Consider the following 14,947-nt stretch of genomic DNA (forward strand, 5'->3'; position numbering starts at 1 on the left):
CTACAGAATAAACATAAGCTATTTATACAGATAGGGCTTGGCTCTAATATTCCTGATATATTTTATGTATATTAAAGTTAAAGTCACTTAAATTTCTTTAATTATGCTGCCTCCTAACTTTTAGTGCCACAGCAGATATCCACATGTGACACAAGTATTACAAGTATTTCACACAGCATACATGTTTTAAACTTATTTTAACTTTGACTTATTTGTCTCCATGCTGGGGGAGCTGCTTCTGCTTAGCTCTGCTGGGAATCATTAAAGCTGTTTGGGACTTCCAGTCAGCAACATAATCAACCATAAGGCCACCCCTATAAAAGAAATTCTGGAGGCGCCCCTGTTGGCCCCAGATGGTTTCCTGTGTCAGCTGAAACACACATTATACAACTTATGAATCATGCCTTTGTTGCTGTTTTGGTTTGGGGGGGGGTACGGATGTCAGTAGCCTCACCTGTACCTGTACCGTGTCTGCTTTATTCTATTTTGCTTTTCAAATCTGCTTTCAGCATAGACACCAGACATTCCCATTGAAAAGATCTTCTTCAATGGGAATGTCTGCCTCGGGCAGAGTCTTCATCAGCAGTCATGTTCAAGCAGGTCTTACTGGATGTTTTGCATTTGGTTTGTTAACTTCAGCCCTGAACTAACATTGTCAGTCTCTGTGTATAACTAAAGCTTCTGATCACTTACGAGCTGAAATGGCAAATCACCATATCATTTATTTCAGTGCTTCACTGTGAGAATCTCCCCATCACTTAATACACATTTCTATAAGTACATTGCAATAATATGATAATTATGTAAAAGCATAGTTTTCTAGTCTTCTTTTCTCATATTCAAGTATTGCAAGTTATTTAACCGGTGAGAGTAAACGGTGTACCTCAGGGTGATTTCATATTCTTTCTATGCGAAATCAGAGCAAGTGATTTACAGTTACATTAACATCGTGGGTCCTGTAGCCATTTCTCTCAGGACACAGTGTCGGTATAGAGGCCTGCTCTAAAACTTTAATGCAAACACTGCGTGACATTCACACTGCTGGGCGTGGGCGTCGAGCAGCAGGCGGGATCGTCTTTGGTGCAGTTCCCGTCGAGCTGCCAGTGGGCAAACAAACAGGTGAGTCCTCAGCCGTGCAGCCGGTCGAGGCTCAGGTTCCGCCCAGTTACAGCAGCTGTCAGGTGTCAGTGCTTCAGTGGTGGGAGCCGTGTGTCGTTAACTCAGCTTTGTCTGTTTACGATATGAGAGGACGGTACAAAATAAATGACCGCAGGGGCAGACGGGGAGAAGCCGACTCCTCTGCTCTGCTGGGGGACACCGCGGCGGGCTCACCTGTCCCAGGTGCAGCAGTGCGTGATGTGGGAGGCACTAAGAAAGGTAGGCGAGAAGATGTTTTATCTCTGAGGAAAATCTCTGAGGGAGAACATTTATTATTAAAGGACTTTATCGCAGCTCTTGTACTTTCACAAGAACGATGCTGGATTTTTCTCTTTGTTGTTTGTGTGTTTTATCTAAGGAACTCCTAACAGCTTGTAGTAACTTTGCAGTTACAAACTCACCGGACACGTTTTTGGGTACACCTGTTCGACTACTAGTTACCACAGATATCCAACCAGCCAATCACATGGTACACTGAGCTAAAGAAACACGACTTTAAACGTAGCATGGTCGTCTGATCGACTGTTTGCTGATCTACCGCCTGGGCGTGTGTTGTTTAGAGAGAGCGCTCCAGACAAGAGAAAGTATGATGCGATAACAGACATCAGACTTCGAGCTTGGTCCTGCACCATGAAGCCAGGACATCTTTACGTTTTTGGATTGACCCTAAAATCAGCCTAAACAGTCACATGAAGCTGGTTATCAAACGAGCTGTGGGCCACTTTAGTGTTCAAGTGGTACAAAAACAACCAAACAAACAAGAAAACATATTTCAGAAAATGTTTTGTTTGTTTGTTTTTATTTCAAATATTGTATAAATAGACAAAAAAATCTCACTCTTAACTAACTGAAGTCTTTCATTGAACGAACAAACAAACACACTGGTCCCTGCCATTGTGTTCATATTTAACAAAATCAAACTGCACACGTAAGTGTACACATGAGTTTGTGACTCTCTCACTGAGCGAGCACAGCCTCAGCATGTTTGTGCTCTCTGCTCATATTGGTTTCAAAAAAGTCCCTTCAAGGGCCAAACTGCCTTACATTTATTCACATCAGTATACGGGCCACAAGTAGGGCTGACATGGGCTGCATGTGGCCCCGGGCTGCGAGTTTAAGACCGCTGTACTAAATTAAGATTTCTGCAGCGCATCCATGTGAAGAGGGTGGCGTTGGCAGCATGTGGCCAATCGTTTAATGGATCATACAACCTTTTTTTGCACAGATAGTGATCGCCTACTCCAGAGAGGTTAGCAAATGGCGATTGGAAATCTATAAAGAATCTAAATATATAATAGTCAGATATAACACTGTGGTTAATTATTAATCTGGGGGTTTGTGGCACAGAGTGGTAAAATAACAATTTTATTTCCAGTGAATTATTTTAATACTGTGAGCTCTCAGTCCTGCCGTAGACGTCTATGGTGACAGGTCAGAGCTCTGAAACTTTAGCCTGCATCCATTTAAACGTTGAAGCTTACTGTTCCACAGCCCGATAAAGGAGGCATGGAAACTGGAACAAAGTTTGGAAGTCTAGAGTCCTGACAACCCTGCTAAAAACAGGAATGTGAGGATTCACTTCACTCATCTAAAGGTGTTGTTTAAATGGGACCTGCTTCATTCTGTGTGCATGTTTTAGGAAAAGACAAAAGCAAAGTGCAGGGAGCTGAGCTTGTACAGTACCGCCCAACAGGTTACACTGTGAGCCACTTTACTCTTATCAGTCTGTGTTATGCTATTTATTTATTTTGTTTGCTTCAATGCATTTTATTGAGCTTTTTTTCTCTTTTATTGCAACTATATTTAGCCTTTAAAAAAACATTTCATTTGATTGCATTTACTTGAGCTGCTTTTGTTCTTTCTCTTTGACTGAGCTCTTTTCATTTCGGTCTTATTTTGAAAAGTTCTTCGACTCTATGCAGGCGTTTATGTTGTAGGTTCTGTTGACTTTTTTGGCATCTGTAATGCAGAAGTTACCCGTCATTTAAACCTGACGCTATACTGTGTTGATGATACACTGACATTCAGATAGGTGTCATACAGTAGGTGAAGCATCTTACAGCTACAAGTCATTTTATGTTAAATATGACACTGTTGAGTGTTAAATGATCACTTTTGACAGTGTTATATTTTTAAAAGTAACCTAGTCAGTTTTGAAGATTAACAATGGCTAACACTGAGCAGTGCTGATTTTCTAACACTGGAATATTTCTAACATTTTGAGTTATTTTCCGGTGTTAGAAAATCAGCACTGCTCTGTAGAGAGCTGGTTCTGTGTCATGGTGCCACAGCAGTCTGATCCTTCATGTTTTCCTCCAGGTGCCAGACGTTCCATTTATGGTAACGACAAGGTCTACCTCGGAGTCCGTGTCAGAATGCCAGTAAAGGATCTGCTGAGAAACATCCGCCTCACTCAAGGCTGTGGCCAAGATTTGAAGGTAGGCTTGAGGTTCAAAACACACACGTACAACAAAAGTGTGACAAAGATACAGCCGCACAGAAACACATTTCACTGCTTGGAAAAGGAAATCTTGTGTTTTCTGAAATCATAGTGAGGTTTACAAGTTCCCCCAAACGCTGCACCAACTGAAGCCAAGGCAAAATAACAAAGTGCATGTAACATGTGACATGCTTTAGTCATCAAGTGTGAGATTATCACAACAGCGTCTTAATAACTGATAACTGCAGGCAGCAGCACACAACCGGCTGCCGATCACACCCGTTTTATCCTCAGGTAGAGAACTGACCGTGTTCATAATGTGCAGCCGAAAACTGATCAAATGTATCGTCTGCAGCGTGAGCTCACATCTCAGATGGCACGATGGTGGTGCTGGCTGTTTATGAGGTTCTGTTAATCATGCTTAAAGAGTGAAAGTGGCTTTGCATTAGGTTCACTGTAGGGTCAAAAAAAATACTGATGAATAGGTAAAAATTGGGCTTCTGTATAAGTTCTGTATAGTATTATATTTAGATTTATATTCACAGTTTCACTTTTTTATATTGTGTGATTCTTCACGTGCACTGTTTTGTTTTTTTTAATTGAGCGAGGTTGTTTTTCATCTTTTAGCTGTTGTAACAACACAATCTATTAATATGACACATCATATGTGGATTTATGGCTGTGTGAAGAATCCCAGAGAACACCTCCCACTGACGCACTCTTTGTTTTTATCCCTTCATCATCCAACTGTGTGAATGCAGGAGAGATGCAGCAAAACAGCCAAAGGTCAGTGCAATCTTTATTTAACGCGGCAGTTTGCACCACGGAGGAGGTCGTGTGTTGGGTTGGTTGGCTTCTTTGCATGAAAATGTTGGCAGTGGTGGGGTTAGCCTATGTTGGATGGATGTGCATCATCTTATGCGTGATGTTAAGAGAATTTTCCGTCGTGGCAGATTTATAGTGTTGTTCGGGGGTGTTATGGTGTCATGCAGGCTTTTGGGCCTGGCTTAAGAAGAAGCCAAACATCCTGCGTAGAGGTGTGCTGACTTATACTTGACTCTTTGTTCCTCAGGAGACTTAAAACGAGCTAAAACGAGCTCCAGGCGCCGAACCGTCAAGGTCAGTGTTATAAAAGACAGAACTCTGCTCCACCCAGAAGGTTTCAAAGTGCAAAGCTTTGGTATGCTGTAATCTACATGTCATTTTGAAGAGCAGTTCAAATACTCTGCAGTACTCTTTGGCTTTCAGACACAACAGCCGTCACAAAGCCTGGAGGAGCTGTCAATCATCGTCGAAGTACTGGAAGAAGATCTCAGGACTGGCAGCAGAAACCCATTGTCTCCCCCACCCCTGTCCCCCACTGGTCCACCAGTTTCTCCTCAGCTGTCTCCAACTGGTAATATGTTTTTTTAAAGCTACTCCTTAAAGTGAGACTGTGACTGGCAATTACTTCCACCCTTGATGTACCATGCTGTCTCTGCTCGGTGCAGGATTTAACGGTGACGAGTACGATGAAATCATTCCCAGCCCCCCGTCCTACATGACCTACTCTCCAGGCACAGCAGAGTACCACCAGACCCCTCCTGGCTTCATGTTTCCCAGCTGCCCGCCCTCGATCTTTGGAATTGTGAGCAAAAATGGTGAACAAAGGCAGGAGTGGTTTGGTCCCAGGAATTACAGTGAATATAACGTGAACGGCGGCGCTTTCTTCTGGACACAGCTGCAGAAAGAGGAGGGCCAGCTGAGGGATGTCTGCGATGCAGAACTGCTGTCCGCTGATGAACATGGCAGGACGTAAGTTTGATAGAAGACTGTCCCTGTATGTCTGTAAAAGGTAATGGCCACCACAGAGGAGGAGCTTTTACTGTTCACCTTGATTGGACGCCCACGAGCAAAAACACTAGCTGAAATTTTCAGGAGACACAGAAGTGAAATGAAACTGCAGTAATGTACAGTATGAAATATAAATGTTGTTGTTGAACATTAAGTCTCATACATCTATCCTAGCAGAGCATCTACTGACCAGAACTATTCCAAAAAAGAGCCCAGAGGATAAATTGTTCGTGTGGACCAGATCGGGGTTATAGAATTAAGAGTCAAAAAGGAACCAGACGATACTACGACTCGTTTGTCCTCCTGTAGTGGTAGGCAGGTTAAATCGTTTATGACCACTGTCTCTCACCTCGCACCGACAGCTGGGGTGCACGGTCCTGCACACGCAGTCATTCCAGCTTTTACTGCAAAGGGACAGATTTTTACTACACTGTAAAAAAAATTGTAATATAAAAGTATTTTACTGTGTATTTTACAGTTTTGTACTGTTCTTCTTGAATATCATTAAATTTACATAAATAGACTGATTTTACATTTCAAATGTAAATTAACGTAAAATCACTGTAAATGTAATAAAACATAATTTTCTTGTTTTTTAAATATATTTTTTTGTACATGTGCATATTTAGACTGTTAAAATATATTCACAAATGTATCATAATTTCACAAATATTTGTCCGTTATTTGAAAGATCGAACTGTTAAATTCAAATGTAATGCTATGGAAAAATATAAAAATGATTCGTATAAACTTCTTTTACATCAAATAATTATTATTATTACTGTTATTTAGAGCGATCGTGGCTCAAGAGTTGGCAGTTCGCCTTGTAATCAGAAGGTTGCCGGTTCGAGCCCCGGCTCGGACAGTCTCGGTCGTTGTGTCCTTGGGCAAGACACTTCACCTTCCACCTACTGGTGATGGCCAGAGGGGAATTATAAAGTGGAATTGTAAAGCGCTTTGAGGGTCTCATAAAGCGCGATATGAATGCAATCCATTATTATTCAAACCAACAGTTAACTGTATATTTCTGTACACTTAATGGTAAATGGCCTGTATTTGTACAGCGCTTTACTAGTCCCTAAGGACCCCAAAGCGCTTTACACATTCAGTCACACACACATCCACACACTGGTGATGAAGCTACATTGTAGCCACAGCCACCCTGGGGCGCACTGACAGAGCCTTTAAGTATTATTATTCATGTTGCCGCATTCATTGACCTTGTTTATAGGTAATTTCTTTGTTTAATCACATTAAATTGTTCCTAATTTAATGTTTAAAAGCACGTGAAAAAGGCAGAATCCCATGTAAAATTAGGGCAACAAACTGTATTGTCATTACTGAAAATAACCGTATTTTCATGGGAAAGTTATTTTCTGTTATTTTCTGGTATTACTTTGGTGACCCAGCTGCCGGGATATTACTGTTTTTTAGGATTTTTTTTTTTTACGGTGCAGAGGACCTTATACTGGAGCTGACAGTTGAAACTGTGCATGTACAGCTGTGGTCAAAAGTTTGCATCCAGTGATCATGGGCAGGAATGTCATGGACGTTCTGGGCTTTTAATAATTTCTTTTGAACTATTGATTTTTAAATTAATAGTTAAATTTAAACAAGAGCTGGGCGCACACGTTTGAATTTATTTGGGATTTTCTCTAATCCACACAGGATCAAAATATGCATATACCCCCATTAATACTTAGATAAATGTCCCGTAGCATGTTCACCCTCAGTGACATCCGTTTGGCAGACATTAATAAGCTTCTGGCATAATTCTGGATGAATACTCGCTCACTCTGCTTGGCAGATAAATATAAATCTCTTGTCTTAGCAGCAAAAAGCACAGACATGACTAAATAAATAAAGATAGACGCACTGTTGGGAAAATCAACAAATGTGTCATTTAAAAAAATCTGTATTCGTTTGTATTGAGGTAATGGGCCCTTTTCAAAATAAAAGTTTGAGCTTGTTGGCTAAACTAACATAATGTACTGTTTTTTTATCATTGCGTTGACATAAAGGTAGAGAGAGCCACGGTCTAATTTCAGCTTGTGATCTCACCTTTAAAAAATGGTGCTTTCTAAACTGCAAATTTCGTGTCTTCTGCAAAGTCAAGAAGTTGCCAGCAAATTTCTGTTTGGCAAAGATTCATGAGATCTCCTTCTTTCATCGCTCTCTCTTGTTTTTACAACCATGTACTTACGGGATCCTGTAACTGATGTCTCAGAGCTGTGCTGAAGGACTGACTTGCAAAACCAGCCTTGAACTAGTTTGGTCACATTTGTTGTCCTTCAACATTTAAGTTCCTTTTTTTCAAAGGGCGTTTTGACATGCTGGAAACTCACGCTCGGTTTTTGTCTTCTGCTGTTACTTACGTTCACCAGGGCACTGCTCTAATTAGTCTGCTGCAAGGAGGACACAAAGAAGCTCAATGTGCAGAAGTCCTTGGACAAAGTCAAACTTTCAGTTTACACAGACACAGCTCCAGTTACATTTGCATTTATTGTATTTCATGTATTCGATGTTCGTGTATGAAAACGTTTTTTGTTAAAGAATTTGTCAGACCACAGGAAGAGTAGCTGCTGCAGAAGCTGATGGAGATCTTAATACACAAACAAATAAAGTGTCCATAGCCCACCTTTACCCATTTCCGTAGCCGTGTTTCAGTAAAAACTTGAATCGCTTATTTGTGTTTCTCCTTCCAGAATTCTTCACAGAGTAGCATGTGTTGGAAAGAGGGCTCTGGGCTTTGCCATTGCTAAAAGGATGGCCACATTCAACAGCCTGGACCTAAAAGACTCAGATGGCATGGTAAACAAATTTCTATTTTTTTATTTCTATTTTTATGAATATTACAAATATCTGTTGCTTTGTACAACATTTCCCTCCAGTGTTTTACAAGCCTGGCAACATGTCAGGCTTCATTTTTCTTTGCTTTTAAGCCTGTAACCAGTAAGTTAGCTAACACGACAACGGGACCAGTTTATCAGCAGTACTGGGATTAACAACAGCCAGTAAATGAAAATGACAATTGAGTGTTGACATTGCACAGTTTGTCTAACAGGGGGAAATCTGCAATTTACCTCTTGACAACCTGTCGTTTAGAACACTTACAAAAAACAAGTAGTAGCTAATCCAAGCTAATCCGAGCTGATGTAAAACACATGGTAGGTGATGATAATGTTTCATCTGTTTCAAAGAAAAAATATCAGCCAGTATATCAAAATATCAGATTTTTAATCCACCAAATATTGCTATTGGTCTTTAAAATCCTGCATTAGCTAATGTGTCCTCGTGGTTTTCCCTGTTAGCCATGTGCAGATAAAAAGCACGGGGGATAAAGACGTTTAAAATATGAACTTAATACTGTGTCACCTGTTCAACTAAGATTCTTCCAGCCCGTTCTCCCTCCCGAGGCGTAATATGATGACGATCTGTCACATCCCACGGCGTTCCTGAGGAAAGGTGACCACCCATGTTCTTATGCTACGTGCCGGGTTATGGGTGAAATCCAGTAGAATGACACTCCCGCAGTAATGCACGCTCCAGCCACGTATTCCAGCACTAACCATAACCTTATCCCTAAACGTAGCCAGCACTTTCACGTTACATACTGTTTTCCCAAATGATTTAACTAAAACGAACGTACATTTCCAATCTGGTAATCTAGGGAAGTGTTGGGTGCGCCGAAGCGTAACATATCGGCGATACCTAGCGTAAAATGTTACACTTTGGAAGTGAGAACGTGTGGATTCTTCAGGCATATATGTGACTCATCGCTGTATTTCAAAAAGGTTTCGTATACTTTTTATTTTTGCTGTTGGTTTAAGTGGAGAATGATTGACCCCCCCCACCACCACCACCGTGACTCCCTGTGACGCTCCTCTCACCTCCTGCATACAGAGCTGCACGTGTTCAGCTTCACTGTTCTATCTTTGTGTTATTGCACATGTTAAGGTCCATATTAGGTGTTACCCATCAGTATGTAATTAACAGGTAACCACTAAGTCTTCAATCAGTTTGCACAACGTCTTGTTCCTAGATATTGTTTTGCAGCCACATTCATGGTAACTGTTCAAAGACTTGAGTGCGTTCTCACCAACATGTTCAGTTCATAGCTTCATGCTTTCCTTTGCTCCTGTTCAGACTCCTCTTCTCTACGCATCAAAACACAACCACCACCTGATGGTGGCCGATCTGATCTATCTGGGAGCCAACGTCAATGAGACGAACAACGCAGGAAAATCATGCCTCCACCTCAGCGCTGAGAGTGGCTACATCAGAGTCCTGGAGGTCAGAGCCGTCATCATTTCTGCTTGTATAGAGAAAGAATCTGACTGTGTGACAGTACGTCTGCTGTTTGCTTTTGTTTGCCATCTTTCTGCACAGTTTACAAGCAAGTCAGAGTAGCATTACAAGTTACTGTCAGAGACAGAGCTTAGAAAACAGCTGTGATGAAAAATTAAGGTTGTGTAGTTCACTGTGCAAATTGTTAAAGATATTTAAAAAGTTGCCGTATTTTTATTTTTCTAAAGTCTGTCCTCACAGTACAAACATGTATGACAGAAGGGCTCAGGCTAAAGGGCTCACTGAATTCCAGAGTGGTGCTGTAATAGGATACGACCACTGAACAAGTCAGCTTGTGAAACATCCGTCTGTCGTTGCCTCTGCAAAGTTAGAGCGCAGCGATGCATAAACGTCACCAGTGCAGAGTTGCCAGGTTCCTCTGGCAGCCTCAGCCGTGCACCGCGAGCTTCATGATTTGGTCTCCACATCTGAGTAGCTCCTGTGTGTGTAATGTGTTGGTGGCCCAGCTCTGGCTGTACTTTGATGCATGGCGTCAAGTTTGGGCTGATCAACCTTTGCTTCTTATCTACTGTATTCAATCCAAATGTATTCAAATGTTTTCTAACAGGTTCTAATGCTTGCAATGGTGGATGGCATATATGTGGACGTCGAAGCTACTGATAACTCTGGTAAGTCCTCAAATCTTTAAAGCTTTCAGATCATTTTATTCGTGCATCACTGTTTCAAAAACATAATGAGACGATAAATGCAAAACATGGTTATATAAGAAGACAACACAGAACTAAGAGAGAGAAAAGTGAGAGCTTTGATGCCAAAGACGCCTTTGTCATTGCACAATCTTCTATGTTAGTGTGCCAGCAACATGTCCGTCTTTAAACAGCAGCACTTTCTTTGTGGCTTCCTCTCATGTGCTGTAGAACAAAGCCAAAGAAAGACATTTGGCAGTGCTTAAAATCCACAAACAGTGACCTCTTGTTTATTTAATGGCTTTAGTCATTACAGCATGGTTAGCCATGACTGACTAGCCAACTGTCATCAACTAGAATAGAACAAGGTTTCCTTTTTTCATCTTTAACACAAATGAGTGTAAAGAGCAAAGCACACGAGAACAAAAGACAACAAAACTTCAGTCACAGTGAATAAAAACCTGAAAGCTGCACTTCCTGTTTTTGTCTGCAACTGATTGCAGTTATGCTTAGAAGCACCATTATCCTGCAGCCCTCTGTGTTTCTGCAGGGATGAGTGTGGTACAGTGTGCTTCGATTGCTCTGAAGGCCACCATCTGTGAGGTGGAAAGCAACAAATCCCTCGGTCACAGCAAGCTCCACACACTCCGCCGAGAGCAAATGATGGAGACTCTGGAGTGTGTGCTGCAGATGTGCAGCTACCTTCATGTCATGGTGAGTCTCGCAGTAACCATGAAACACACATTGCTGCAACACTATTCATACATTGTTTCTTCTGACCTCTCGAGCCAGGTGACATTTACACACTTAAATAGTCCTCACATATTTCAAGACAAGCTGTTTTGTAAGGCAGCACTAAATCGTAAGAGTATAAAGAAATAACGACCCAGGATGAATCTGAGCTCCTGCGTGGACTTCCCACCGAGGACAGAATCATTGGCCCCACTGATGCTATTCAGTTCGTAAGTCTCACACTTGACAGGAGGGACTAATAATTTTATCATCAACTGTAAATAGGCAATCATCCACTCATGCTTCCAAGTTTGGCAGAATGAAAACAAGCAGACTCAACAGCTGACTGACGGAGTGTAAGAAACATCAGTATTTTCTGTTTATGTTCCTGCAACAACAATGTTAGACTTCAGTCCATCCTTCACGGCAGTCTGGGACGGCTGACCAGCCACCATGTGGAGCAAAACATAATGAGAGACATGAAAAGTGCCAAAGTGAAACTGATTTTAGTGATTTTATTGGTGCATTTGCAGCAGTGTAAAAGAGACTTGGCAACAGCTTAGAATCAAGTAGCAGAACGTTCATGTGTTTGCCACGTCACCAAAAGAATTCATGCACATTCGGCGCTTCGTTCAGCGGTGTTAGTAAGACATGCTTTAACAAATATATCCCCGAGCACTGAATCGATTACACACATAAAAGCTGTAAACAAAAGAATCCATGGAAGTGTGGCACTGCTGACAAAATAAGACATTAAGCACAGATTTGAGAGGCAGCTGAAGGGAACTTCTTGACTTCAGTGCTGTCCATGTTTCATATAGACTAAAAGTACAAAAGTGACAGGTCCAGTTAATGAGGATTACAGGCTACAGTACACAGTTCGTCTTCAGTGCTTTAAAACTGAACAACATGGTTCAGAATACTCTGGGTCTACATCTCCTGCTGAACTACAATTTTCTGTTCAGATTTTTTTGTTTTTACAAATTTGAATTTGAGTGAATTTGAAACGATTAACCCGACTGTCCTTCTTTCTCAGAGGGGGCAGCCCAGAACCGGCTGATCTGCCTGGCAGGGCGTTTCAGAGACCCCGACGGTAACGTTTCGAGTACATTCAGGCTTGTCTTTGTCTTAGAGAGGCTGTAATTACTGGTGTGTGTTTTTCTCTCCAAGCATGTGTTCAGGCCTGTTACAGAAACATCTGACATTCTGTGTTTGGCAAAAACGCCTGACTTGCAATCAGGCGTTTACTGTAACCTGCACAGAAATGTTAGGTTTTCATTAGCTGGTTTCTATGAAACTTCCATTGTTTGTTACATTGGAGTAACAACTTGTCCTCAGTTAGGGTGTCCAGCTGATCCAGTCTCTTTAAGCTGTTAATGTCACAGAGCTCTTTGAGGAGAGCTGTGACATTGTTACCTAGAACAAGCCATGTTGGATCTTTAACCTCTTGAATCCACCAGTCAAGCCTTAGGTTTGGGTTCGGTTAACATCCAGCCACACAAACACTGCTGTGCACGTGTGAAACACTTCATTCAAAATGTAACATCTTCTAGTTTCTGAAAATATGGCTGTTTAGCATGTGGCTAAAAACAAAACCCAGCTCTAAGTCTCGACGGGTGCCGGCGACATGGTGGACGTTAAGAGGTTAAGAGGCTCTGATACTGGAGGACATTAAGTAGTGCCGGGGGACGAGGAGTCCCTCGATCTTGTGCATGTATAACGTTTTTGTCTGTCAAATATCATCTCTGTGTCCGTGAACAGTTGTCACTGATTAGTAATCTGGTTAAACACAGAAATGTACGAGTATTACTTCATTCTTGTTTCGATGTACGCTGTTTGAAAAATGAAACCACGGCAGTGAAAAGAAAAACAAAATGATCAAGTAAAATGTAGTCATGTTCATAAACGACATGAAAGCTCTCCGTATGAGTCTTTAAATGCTGAGTCTGATGGGTTTCCATCTGTGTATGTGTAGTTAGCTCGGGCGCCGCAGCAGATGGTACACTGGTTATAAAGTGAGGAGTAAAGACTGATGGAGGAATGTGGGCCGCTCTGCAAACCAGTGTGCCTGTACTGGAAAATGATAAATATTGGGAATGCACCAGTATATTGGTTGATGGATATTTACCAGAAGTGTCCCATTATTTTTAAATTCCTATTGATATTCCTGCATAACTCACCACAAAGCTGAAACTAATGACTCTTAATGCCAGCACTTACTTTAAGCTGTGGTGAAAACGTTAACAACAGCGCAGGGAGGCTTTTAAATGACCTCAAAGTCCATCTGCCAGCTATGTTTGGTGTTCCAGTCACTTATTGTTTTTTGTTTGATGTATTTGGAGAAGAATGTCAGCATGTATGTAAGACGGCTCGTTGTTAGCACGTTGTTTATCCTTTTAGTTTTCCAATAGTGCTGACAACATAAATATGACATAAAATTAATATTTACATATTTGTTTGGGGTTTTATTTATCATGGGTTCCTTGTTTGTTCAGGTCTGTTTTAATACTGACTTTTTTTTCCAATTTTGTTTAATATGTTTTGACTCTTTGACCCTGTACATGTGAGTTTGAGCCATACAAAGAAACTGACCAGACCAAATATATGAACATATCTGTATATGTATATACAACACAAGAAGTCCTGAGCAGGCAGGGAGTCCACCTGCATCATGAATGAGAAACAGTGTGACGGCCAGGCTCGATGATCCTCTGCGATTCCTTGACTGGGTTCTTTTGCGGGGTCGACTGGCCCACAGGAAGGCATGTTCCACTCCCCCGAGTGGTCCACTCCCCCGAGTGGTCCACTCCCCCGAGTGGTCCACTCCCCCGAGTGTTCCACTCCCCCGAGTGTTCCACTCCCCCGAGTGGTCCACTCCCCTGAGTGTTCCACTCGGGGGGACATTTTCCATTCATGTTACATTTGATTTCAGTGTATTTGATTTTTCATATTTCAGGTGCTAATTTTAAACCACTCGGCTTATGTATTAAAAACAAATGACATCCTAGTTTTAAAAAACACTTTCCTGTATTGTATGAGATTTGTACTGCTGTTATTATGGGATATTATATAAGACATGGGGATTAAATGGGCTTAACTAGGGGCTCTATGTTTGTTCGTTTTATGTAAGCATTCTGTCTTTTGTTTGTGGACGTGAGCTCCAGTGTACACCTGTGGTTAAAATGTGTTCGCTAGTTTGTTGTCTTATACGGAGTGGTGCCAACAATTTGACCTTTGGATTGTTTTCACACGAGTCATAATGAGTTGGTGAATCATCAGGTAGAGCTGTTAGCCTGAGAGTCATAGCGTGTCACACACAGACACACACCCTGCTCCATCGGCAGTCCTGGTGGTTTTTCCTAATGTTCCTGCATGTTTTACGCTTGTGTGATAAAACATGCTTTTGCTTTTTAAAAATGTCAATAAAGTTTGGGTTGAGTAAACTACACGCTGTCAGGTTCATTCATGCATCCAGAAGGATTTCAAACGTTTGTTGTGCTTGTTTGTCACTGCTTAGCCAGAGGCTAGAAAGCAGAAGCCGTGAGCATTTCTCAGTGTCAGGCTCTGACAATAAATCATGTTTACGAGATCACATCTGCTGAAACCGTTTACTGGAATCAAACGATCCTCAGAGGACAGGTTCACACACAAACTCTCTGTAGTCATCTCCCCTTGCCCAACTTCTGATTACGCAAACATCCAGATTCTGTTCCCACTGCTCGAGTTCTCGTATGAGTCACTGATCAAATGATTTTAAAGCAGACCGTAGATAAAAATGGATGTAGCTAGT

General features: G+C 41.6%; 1 protein-coding gene across 2 annotated transcripts; it reads left to right on the plus strand.

The window, feature by feature from the left end:
• Window positions 1–1,131: 1,131 nt before the first annotated feature.
• LOC146374410 (uncharacterized) lies at window positions 1,132–14,608 on the plus strand. Of its 2 annotated transcripts, XM_084951720.1 has the most exons (11): window positions 1,132–1,377; window positions 3,478–3,596; window positions 4,360–4,384; window positions 4,671–4,717; window positions 4,847–4,994; window positions 5,089–5,392; window positions 8,137–8,242; window positions 9,578–9,724; window positions 10,347–10,407; window positions 10,976–11,139; window positions 12,194–14,608. In XM_084951720.1, the coding sequence occupies exons 1-11, from the start codon at window positions 1,242–1,244 to the stop codon at window positions 12,215–12,217; spliced, it is 1,281 nt and encodes a 426-aa protein (XP_084807846.1). In that variant the 5' UTR covers window positions 1,132–1,241; the 3' UTR covers window positions 12,218–14,608. The 2 variants fall into 2 exon arrangements, with proteins under 2 accessions (XP_084807846.1, XP_084807845.1); XM_084951719.1 differs by having other exon boundaries at window positions 10,976–14,608.
• The last annotated feature ends 339 nt before the right edge of the window (window positions 14,609–14,947 follow it).

The sequence above is a fragment of the Perissodus microlepis genome, chromosome 14 (assembly GCF_051167445.1).
Source record: "Perissodus microlepis isolate ML-2025 ecotype Zambia chromosome 14, ASM5116744v1, whole genome shotgun sequence".
Taxonomy (NCBI): Eukaryota; Metazoa; Chordata; class Actinopteri; order Cichliformes; family Cichlidae; genus Perissodus; species Perissodus microlepis.